The sequence below is a fragment of the Lacerta agilis genome, chromosome 9, assembly GCF_009819535.1.
Source record: "Lacerta agilis isolate rLacAgi1 chromosome 9, rLacAgi1.pri, whole genome shotgun sequence".
Classification (NCBI taxonomy): domain Eukaryota; kingdom Metazoa; phylum Chordata; class Lepidosauria; order Squamata; family Lacertidae; genus Lacerta; species Lacerta agilis.
This window is the reverse complement of record NC_046320.1, coordinates 15,647,035-15,657,937: the sequence shown is the minus strand read 5'-3', so window position 1 is coordinate 15,657,937 and position 10,903 is coordinate 15,647,035. Positions and strand designations below refer to the sequence as shown.

Sequence of the window (10,903 nt, the reverse complement as noted above, 5' to 3'; positions counted from 1 at the left end):
AAAACTATTCCCTTTATAAAAAGTGATACTAATTCTGGTGATTTTTTTTAAAGGTACGCCTATATTTAAAACACACACAAAACGCAGGGCATGATCCAGTCAGATATCCCACTATCTGGAACTGATATGTTTAAAGTTCACATCGAAATCATCACTAATGCTACCCATCGCCTAAATAAATTATCCAAACAATGTGGTTGTTTAATGTCTGTATCTGCCAGAACTCTGCTCATATTAGATCACAAAAATCATAGAATTGTAGAGTTGGAAGGGACCCTGAGGATCATCTAATCCACCCCCCTGCAAGGCAGGAATGTGCTGCTTTACTCACACAATGACACACATTGGTCAGGTGACACTTTCTGAATGCAGATATGCTCCAAATTGATATCAGTTGGGAATGTACATTTTATTCCAACAAGTCCAACGCGTTTTAGACCAGTACTCTTTTACCAAACGAAAATTCCTGCAATAATTGACACTTTTTCTAAAGGGTAACTCACCCATTCACGTGATTTTCAGTTCCATAAGCAGAGAACACCACAATGAAAACCACATTAACGCAGGAGCCCATTGTGCTTCTTAGCGAAAGGGTTGTTTTGAACGCTTCGCTCAGCTCTGGCTAAGTTTCCGGAACGCTCTTCCCAGTTAGAGACGGCTCAGAGTCCAAAGGATAGGAGAAATATGGTCCCGACACCAAAAACCCAGAGGGCTGAGAGAGGCTGACCGACTGGCCCATTTGTAAGCAGCCTGGCATGTAAGGTGGGGGTGAAGATGCCGCTGTAGAGCCAGACTCTGGCCTGGCAAATGAAAACCTGCCGAGAGCGCCGGCCGTGCAAGTTGAGCTGGCGGCAGTGCTGGGTTGTCTGGATGGAGTCCTTAAGCTAGTTGAGGTCAGGATCATTGGCAAAGTCTCCATCTGGTAGCTTCGGAGAGAAAACCGGATCGGCTGCGGCAACGTTTGCTTCGGCCTTAAGCACGTGCAGCAATAAACGGCGACAAAGGAGCCCACGAAAAGGAAGGCGAGGAATATTGATCCGACGATCAGGAACGGCACATAGACTGGTTCTGAGCGAGACAGGGGAAATAAATTATGAACAAAATATAGCCAGGCTTATATGCATTAGAAAATCGTTGCTTATATTCTTCCATTTTCTTCAAAAGTTACAAAAGGCTTCGCAAAGATTATGGCACAATAATCAAGTCTTAATAGCATACCTGACACTAATTCTCTGGGTCACTCACTAATGGGTTGGAGCCAGACTAAATTAGTTCCACTTCGTTTCCAATTAAATCAATGGGACATAATTTAAGCTAAGATGAGCATGTCTGATTGATTTTGATGATGCCTATGTTCAACGAACTTAGTCTGGATCCAACCCCAGCTAAAATTCTAACTGCAAGAACCTAATTCTTCTTACTCAGATCTCAACAAATTCCTGCACTAATCCGTTTCCCCCCCTAGTCAGCCTCTACTTTCTACACATGGAACAAAAATCTCACTGGACAAGTATTGTTGTTGTTTTTTAAAAAGTTTACTATCAATGATTCCACCCTCTACTAGAATTCCCCAGTTAGCTCAAGCCATTCTAACCCTGTATTTCAATCCAGGAAATTTTCCCTACTTGAAAGTTGTTTGTTGTTACAAGAGTAACTATTTCCAACAATATTTTTCCCCACTTGGCGTGTCTGAACCTACTTTGTCTACAAAATGCTTCCTTTTTCTTTGCTCCCCATTTCCTCTCCTTTCTGTTTAACACCGACCCTGAGAAAAAACTTCTGTGAAATTTGTGAGGCTATCTCACCGCTTGTGGTTATTATTTTTAGATGGTCCTAAGAAAAGTACTGCTGAATATATGGAAATAGCAAGGATGACAATGAGAGTCAGGCAACAAGGGGAGGAAACGTTTAGAAAAGAATGGGGAAAATATATTGAGTATTTAGACAAGATATGTAAACTGTGAAATATTGATGTATATCTCATGGCGTATAGAGATATGGGAAATGTATTGGTAAATTTTGGCTAATAAGTGGAATTACTATAAGGCGTGAGGAGATTTTGACTTTAACAGTGAATATGGAAAATTAAGGAACAGGAAGCATGGTATGAATGTAATATGGGAAGGAAATCCACGTGCGGAATACAGATGTAAGACATAAGGAAGACATAATATGAAAGAAGGGAAGTCTAAGTTTGGAAATAGCGAATGTTAAGAATGATATGAATTGTATTATATTTTTTACTATTTTTATTATTTGTCTATTGTTTCTATCATCTACAATGTTATTATATGTTTGCTTTATATTAATCAATAAAAATTATATTCAAAACAAAAAAAGAAAAGTACTGCGCTAGAGAACCTGGGATATTTCTCTTATTTTCAAGGGTGAAGGAAGTGCTTTTGGATTTCCCCCTCCTTTATACGAAATGAACACGTAAATTCCAAAACTGGAAATGTCTTAAACCATAACGCTACAGTTCCAGAGCTCTAGAATGCCTTTTTATAAAGACAGTGAAATAAAGATTTTGTTGCAGAGTTAAGTCTGCAGTCCTGACCACTGCTGAACTCAGTGGGACTGGTGAGTGGAGCTGCAAACCTAGGCACACTTTAACTTGGGAATAAGTCCCAACGAATTCATAGGAAGTCGGGGAAAAGATGCCCCAAATTTGGCTGCAAATAATTTGCTGGATGTATTTGCAAACTTCTTCAATTTGTTTTTTTTTTTTTCCCAAGATGAAGAAAACAGGGCAGCAGGTGCACTGAATCAACAGGGATCCTGACTCTGAAAGGGATAGTAGAGTAATTCTGCTCTTTTGAATGTTAAGGTTACAGCTTTGTGCACAGTTATAAGGCTGCAGTACTTTGGCCACCTCATGAGAAGAGAAGACTCCCTGGAAAAGACCCTGATGTTGGGAAAGATGGAGGGCACAAGGAGAAGGGGACGACAGAGGATGAGATGGTTGGACAGTGTTCTCGAAGCGACTAGCATGAGTTTGGCCAAACTGCGGGAGGCAGTGAAGGATAGGCGTGCCTGGCGTGCTCTGGTCCATGGGGTCACGAAGAGTCGGACACGACTGAACGACTGAACAACAACAACTTGTTATGGGAGCTTTGATCTGATGTCAACCTTTGTGATTTCAGTGGGGACTGTTCTATATTTTATTATTGTTTTGTGCTTGGGAGTTTCTTTTCAAATTAGGTGGGGCAACTGGGTTCCCCCCCCCCCCTACAAAACATCAACAACGTGCTTTGGGGGACATTGGCAATAGTAAGAACATAAGAAGTGCCTGCAGGATCAGGCCAATGGCCCACCTAGACCAGCATCCTGTTCTCACAGTTGCCTGTGGGAAACCAGCAAGTAGTATTGGAACACAAGAGCCCTCTCCCCTACTGTGGTTTCCAGCAACTGGTATTCACAATACCCGTGACCTGAATACTTTCCTATTTACCCAGTGATCCAATTCTGAAGATCTAGGAAAAAATAAAAAGGAAAGATAAAAGTTGCAATAATGTTGTATTGCATCTTCTTTTACTGCAGTATATTTGGGGCTGGGTTTAAAGGGATTCTATTTTATTTTATTGAAGTTGCTTTCCTGGACTGGACAGACAGCAGCAAAGTTTATGATGGGTTGAAGGTTTTCTAATCCAAGTACTGACTGCCCAAGATAGCAGCTTTGAAGTCCATACTATATACCTGAACAAGAAAGGTAGTGATCTCTCTGTAATATGTTTGTGTCCCAGGAAAGGGCTGCTTTCTACCCATTTTTAAAAGTCTAGGGAGTTAGTAAAGTTCTCCCAAGCATCCCCCCATGAGCTCTGCTATTTATCTGCGACCCTGATCCTTTCTCGGCTGATTAAAACCATGAAATAGAAGGGAAAGAACGCTTGTCAGACTTTATATTTTTGAGGATTTACCAAGCCCACCTGCTTGGCTGGTGAATAACATTTTGAGCACAATCATGTGCAAGTTTACTCAGAAGTCCCACTGTGTCCAATGGGGCATAAAAAGGTAAAGGGACCCCTGACCATTAGGTCCAGTCGTGTCCGACTCTGGGGTTGCGGCGCTCATCTCACTCTATAGGCCAAGGGAGCCGGCGTTTGTCCGCAGACAGCTTCCGGGTCATGTGGCCAGCATGACAAAGCCACTTCTGGCGAACCAGAGCAGCGCACGGAAACGCCGTTTACCTTCCCGCCGGAGCGGTACCTATTTATCTACTTGCACTTTGACGTGCTTTCGAACTGCTAGGTGGGCAGGAGCTGGGACCGAGCAACGGGAGCTCACCCCGTGGCAGGGATTCGAACCGCCGACCTTCTGATCGGCAAGCCCTAGACTGTGGTTTAACCCACAGCGCCACCTGGGTCCCCCCAATGGGGCATACTCCTCCATAAATGCACAAACAATTGCAGCCACACATGACCCCACATCTGATTCGGGGCAGATCCTGACCTCCTAGGATAGGTAGCAAATGCCCTCCACTTCTGAACAGAGTTTGACCGAAAGACACCCCCAATTTAAAAACAAAAAAACTTGAATTCAGAAAATTAAGCAATCCTAAAATTTAATTAAAGAAAGAATAGCTCAGCACCGAGAGTTATGCAATGTAGCAGCTTTCTAAAACACCATAGTGAGCTTTTTGCTAGAAAAGGGCATCAGGGTTTTCTTAAGATAATTCTGTAACCATTGCTAGAATGCTCTCCAGGAAGACAGCGGGATTTCAATGCTACCCAAACTCTCTTGGGAATAAAGACCAAGACTTCTGAGCAGCCACACTCAGGGCTTGGTGTGAAAAATAAATTTAGCCCAGCAATTTTCCTTTCATCAAGGCATGCGGTGGGGACTCATACAGGAGGAATATTTAAGGTTGCCAACCTGCGCCCACTTTCTTCGCACTAAGTTCCGCCGAAATTTATGCCCAAGTAAATACGCCTATCAGCTGCCTGCTCTCCCTGAAGGTGCTTGTGGTTCCACACAGCCTGAAGTGCAAAATCGAAACGGGCAATTTGCAGAGGGGTCCATAGGCACCAGGGCAGGAGGATTGGACTGCGAGGAGATACGACAGCCATCTTCCAATATCTAAATGGCTGCCCCATGGAGGACGGAGCAAGTCTGTTTTCTCTTGTTTTGGAAGCTAGTAACCAAGGACTTCAATTTACAAGAAAGGAGATTCTGACTAAACATTAGAAGTAACTTTCGGACAGTATGAGCCGTCTGACAGTAGAACGGCCTCTCTTGGGAGGTGTTGGGCTCTCCTTCCTTGAAGGTTTTTAAACTGAGGTTGGATGTCCATCTGTCATGGATGATCTAGTTGAAATTCTTGCATTGCAGAGGGCTGGACTAGACCAGTGTTTTTCAACCACTGTTCCGCGGCACACTAGTGTGCCGCGAGACGTTGCCTGGTGTGCCGTGGGAAAAAATTGTTTATTTGATTCCTATTCAAGAGAATTACTTTATATATAGTCAATATAGGCACAGAGTTAATTTTTTTAACATTTTCTAATGGTGGTGTGCCTTGTGATTTTTTTTCATGAAACAAGTGTGCCTTTGCCCAAAAAAGGTTGAAAAACACTGGACTAGACAACCCTTGGGGGTCCCTTCCAACTCTACGATCCTAACACATCACATTTATTACTGCAATCACAGAGGGTTCGACTAGATGACTCTCAGGATCCCTTCCAACACTGCATTTAGTCCTGCATTGCACAGGGGTGGACTAGATCAGTGTTTTTCAACCTTTTTTGGGCAAAGGCACACTTGTTTCATGAAAAAAAATCACGAGGCACACCACCATTAGAAAATGTTAAAAAAATTAACATTGAATAGGAATCAAATAAACAATTTTTTCCCCATGGCACACCAGGCAACATCTCGCGGCACACTAGTGTGCCGCGGAACAGTGGTTGAAAAACACTGGACTAGATTACTCGGGATCACTTCCAACCATGCATTTCGTCCTGCACTGCACGGGGGTGGACCAGATGACACCCGGGGTGCCCCTTCCAACTCCACGTCGAGTCCACGTTTCCACGCCACCGGGGCCCGCTTCTTTCTCCCGCAACCCAACCCCACTCATCCCTCCCTCCCCCCCCCCGGGGCTCCCGGCTGACACTCACGGGCGCTCCCGGCCGGCTGCTCCGCGTGCGACGGGTCGTTAGTGCAGCCGCCCTGCTCGAGTCGCGCGCCGGCGTCGGCGCAGCAGTAGCGCAGGGCGCACGAGCCGCAGCAGATAGCGGCGTCGGGCGCGTCGAAGCGCTCGGGGCACGCGAAGCCCGCCGAGTAGGCGCCGCGCGCGTCCACCCAGCCGTGGCAGTACTCGCCGCCGCCCAGCGCGGCCGCCGACGCCGGCCTCTGCGCCACGCCGACGCCGCCCCAGCGCCCGGCCAAGCAGCAGCCCAGCACCAGGCAGCGCAGCCACGCGCCCGGGCCCATGGCCGACCCTCGGGCGACTCCGACGGCGGCGACGCCTTCGCTGCCCACCCGAAGGCGCCCCCTGAGGAGCGAGAAGGCGGGGACGGCACTCCAGGGCGCCGCCGCCGCCGGCCCCTCCTGCTCCTCCTCTCCCCGCCGAAGACTCTGGGCCACCGGCGTCGAGGCTCCCCCTTCCGAGAGCGCCTCAGGGAGGGGATGGTTGTTTTCGCCTTGCCCTCCGGGGTACGTTAGAAGGGACCACGAGGGTTCTCTAGCCCAGTGGTTCCCAACCTTTTTTTGGGGGGGGGGTTATGCCCCACCTAAGCATCTCTAAACTCCGGATTGCCACCCCCTTCCGTGACATATACAGTAATTCTTATTATTCAAAAAGTCAACTATTCACGTGGAGGAAGCCTTAAAGGCCATGAACTCATTCTCGAATTGCTCCCCTTAAAAATCAAATTGTGCCCTTAAAAATCAAACTGCCCCATGTTGGGAACCACGGCTGTAGCCCAACCCATTCTATGCTAACTGTTATTATGATGGTGGTGGTTACATATACAGTCGTACCTCGGGTTACGATAGCTGCGGGTTGCGTTTGGCACGGGTTACAAACACGCCGAACCTGGAAGTACCAGAACAGGTTACTTCTGGGTTCGGCGCGTCACGCATGCGCAGAAGCGCCAAATCGCGCCGCGCACATGCGCAGATTCGGCGCTTCATGTTACATGTTGCGAATGGCGCTCCGGAACGGATCCTGTTCGCAACCAGAGGTACCACTGTATTACTGTATATACCCCCACCTTTTTCCTTGACGGGCTCAAGGCAGTTTACTAATTATTAAAAGAAAAGAGAACCGCTAACGACATAGATAATGATAACTTGAGGGTGTAATCGCAATAAGTAAATGTCATTCTTTCCAGCCAGCCTTTTAAGCAGACCCAAGTGTGTGAGAGCGGCAAGAAGGCCCATGGAGCCACCTGCTTTCCTTTCCCAAACAGGCCTTGAGGGCAGTGCAAGGGGGCACAAAACAACTACAACTACAACAAACAAATAAACAAACAAGGAATTGTCCCTATTGCCCAGGGGCAGTCCCGGATTTACATATCCTCCAATGTGAAAATAGGGACATCCTATTCCATCATCATCATCATACATTTATTATTTATATCCCCACCCATGTGGCTTGCAACATATATAAAAACATAATAAAACATGGAACATTTCAACACTTCCCTATATAGGGCTGCCTTCCTATGTCTTCTAAAGGTTGTATAGATTACTTAACTCCTTGGTTTGGGGAGTCGCATAACTCCATACCCTCCAACATTTCACCGATGAAAATAGGAGCGTCCGATGGGAAAGCAGGGCATTCTGGGATCAAATCAGAAACCGGGATGGCTTCTGTAAATCTGGTGCTCTTTCTTGGCAATAGGGACCCTTGGAGGGTCTGTTATAATGACAATGGTGCCCACCTGATGCTCACCTGAAATGTGCTGGAACTTGAGTTCCCATGAGTTCCACCTGGGGGGGGAACGCCTTGCTACCTACGTAGAAAACTGTAACTGAGGGTGTAATCATTGTAAGAAGTAAATGCAATTCTTTCCAGCAAGCCTTTAAGCATGCCCAAGTGTGTGAGAGCTGTAACCAGGCCCACAGAACCACTTGCTTCCCTTTTCCAAACATGCCTTTAGGGCAGTGCGAGGGGGCGCAGAATATAAATAAATAAATAAATAAATAAATAATAAACAAACAAACAAACAAACAAACAGAATTGTTGCGAAAATAATAAAGGGGTGGGGTTTTGTCCTCGCTCAGGGCACCGTATTACCAAGGCCTGCCCTTGCCATGCCTCCCTCAGGCTGAAACACCTGTGTCAGACCTGCTCAGAGGCACCTCATCCAAAACTGTTTTTGTAGCCGTCTCTTTAAAAGTCTGGTACACCCAAAATGGGAGGAAAATGTTTAAAGGAGGGGGCAGAATGATAAGATCCAATGTTGCCTGCGAAAGGTGCCCTTGGAAAACATGTCCATAGGCCAAGGAGCAGGGATTGGCATGTGCACAGTATGCATGCATGCACAGTACAAACATGCATTAGCTTTTTTGCAATGTGTGAAACAATTCATAGAATCATAACATTGTAGAGTTGGAAGGGACCCCATGGATCATCTAGTCCAACCCCCTGCAAGGCAGGAATCTCAGCTAAAGCATCCATGACAGATAGCCATCCAACTTCTGCTTAAAAACCTCAAAGGAAGGAGGCCCTAGTCCCCGGGGGGGGGGGGATCCTAGCCAGAAGTCCATCAAAAACAAGTGGCCATTGTGGTGTCAAGCTGTTTATTCACTGACATATCTTACGATCCTTTTTTCTTATTTTTTTCAACAGTGTCGGAAGACTCATGCATACCCTTCCCACTTGGAGCCGAATCCATAGTTGCATTTGGCTTCTGAAATCTATGCAGACTGAGCCAACACTTAAAAAAAAAAGTGGTCTGAAGGACTAGAAACTTGTTTTAATAAAATTAATCTGCTAAACATGACACTTCATGAGCCTGATATTGCACAACAAACCCAACAAGTTATGGAATGCATACAGCTTCAAGCATGACAGGCTATAAAGGTAAGTATTTAGGAAAGGCTATTTCTGTATGTTCCAGATAAATAGTCTGTGAATCAAGTCAAGAAGCGCATAGGCTGTTCATCGCACAGTGGGAGCCCTTGGATGAAAGTTCTCAGTGGTATCTGACAAGCTAAGCTGTCTTCCTCCTGACAAAGTTGATGTTCTGTTTACCTCAGTAAAAAGATGGAGTTAATTCTGAATGCCTGCCTGGTCTCTCTTCAGCTTTCTGTTGTGAAGAGGGGAGTAGAAGGGGGAAAAAGAAAATATGCATATATTAGGAACTGGAGCAATGCAGACAACTCTGGGGCCAACAATTAATTGCACTGGACAATCTCCCATTCTGCCATTTCTCTACTTGTTCTCCAGTGCCTAAAACAAATCTATAGGACAGTTAGAAAGGGCAAGGCGAGTAACTGAAACTTAATGATAATGCTAGTGTTAATAGAATAGAATAGAATAGAATAGAATAGAATAGAATAGAATAGAATTTTATTTACGGCCATAGGCCCATACAAGTAAAAAAACAAAAACAAAAAACAGACACATATATAACAACTTATGCAAGTGGGAACAACAGCCGCTAAAACACCACAGTCAACCAAAGTGATATTAAAAGAATAATAAAAAAGGAAACTAGATAACAGTAGATGTGTGTTTACAATAAAATAGAATGGCATATTAAAAGAATAATAAAAAAGGAAACTAGATAACAGTAGATGTGTGTTTACAATAAAATAGAATGGCATACTAAGCCTTAGCTAGCTTGTGGTAATCCTTGGCGTCGCTTTTGGGTAAGGACAGCGACCAGGAACCTTGCCACTTTCAGGGTCGTATGAGTATCCTTATCCTGCAAGATTTGGGTGAGGTGGAATTCTGGTGGGGTGCCCTCTAGTTTCTGTATGATTGATCCCAACAAATTTGCCTGTGGCACGTTGAACAAGGGGCAAGCGAACATAATGTGCTGGAGAAGCTAGTGTTTATAGGTATATAACAACTCACTGTCAAGATTGGTCTATGGAAACAGACTCTTGCATAAAGGTTCTTTGCAAATCTGGGAAAGTAAATGAGGTAATAATTAAAAGAAATTATTGGGGGAGGCAGGGGAGATAAGGGGAAAAGCAAAAAGGTGATGCAAGCAGGAACGTATTAATGCAAATTAACCTATTATATTTTGTAAGTCTTAAGAGAAAAAAATCTTGTCCATTTTCTGTTTTGTTTTGTCTTTCTTCCCTGATTTGGTCAATAATAGGTTTGCAATTATAACAGGGAATGTCCCAGTTGATTTCTATGGCTTCTATATTTTCACTTTTAGAAATTCAATAGATTGGCATTATAATGTCATTCAGGTATTACTAATGATATACATACTAATACCAGTAATTAGTATGCCACACATACTAATACAGATAATTAACAAAATGCAGCTTTTGTGATAAAAGTCCAGTTGCCTGGGTTCTCTTTTTAGCTTTGTATCTTCCAATAACTTAGGAGATTTCATAAGCATATTTCATCTCTCCCATCCCCCCCCAAAAAAAGAGGATTTTCTTGGAGTTTGAGCTTGGTGATTTGCTTTGACAAATAATCAAAAGGGGAAACACCCTTTTATGAGATACAACATAAATACATTAAAAAATACATGCATACAGTCAAATCCAGCCTGAAAATTGCTCAGAAACCAAGAGCTGTTCTGTGTTTCCAATATGTTTTCTGTCTCCCGTTTGGCTGTCCCGAGTAATTGTCACATACAGCTGTCATACAAAGAGCAGTGTTGTTAACTGGGCAGGTTCCCAGTCACTTCCTATTTGCAATGCTCTGATGCTTACATTGCTATGCACTCTTGTCACAGTATTTCTTCTGTCATTGCGTCTCCATAGA

General features: G+C 44.6%; 1 protein-coding gene across 1 annotated transcript; it reads right to left on the bottom strand.

Annotated features, from left to right (window-relative positions):
- Positions 1-215: 215 nt before the first annotated feature.
- On the bottom strand, positions 216-6,429 carry SHISA3 (shisa family member 3). Its single transcript, XM_033160746.1, has 2 exons — positions 6,114-6,429; positions 216-1,068 (listed from the first exon to the last, which is right to left on the bottom strand). The coding sequence occupies exons 1-2, from the start codon at positions 6,427-6,429 to the stop codon at positions 623-625; spliced, it is 762 nt and encodes a 253-aa protein (XP_033016637.1). The 3' UTR covers positions 216-622.
- Positions 6,430-10,903: the final 4,474 nt, after the last annotated feature.

Bases quoted from the DNA above. Each gene is read 5' to 3' on its own strand.
- SHISA3 (XM_033160746.1), bottom strand. From the start codon at position 6,429: ATGGGCCCGGGCGCGTGGCTGCGCTGCCTGGTGCTGGGCTGCTGCTTG. The intron at 1,069-6,113 runs GTGAGTGTCAGC...TGTCTCGCTCAG, and splicing joins GCAGCCGGCCGGGAGCGCCC to AACCAGTCTATGTGCCGTTC.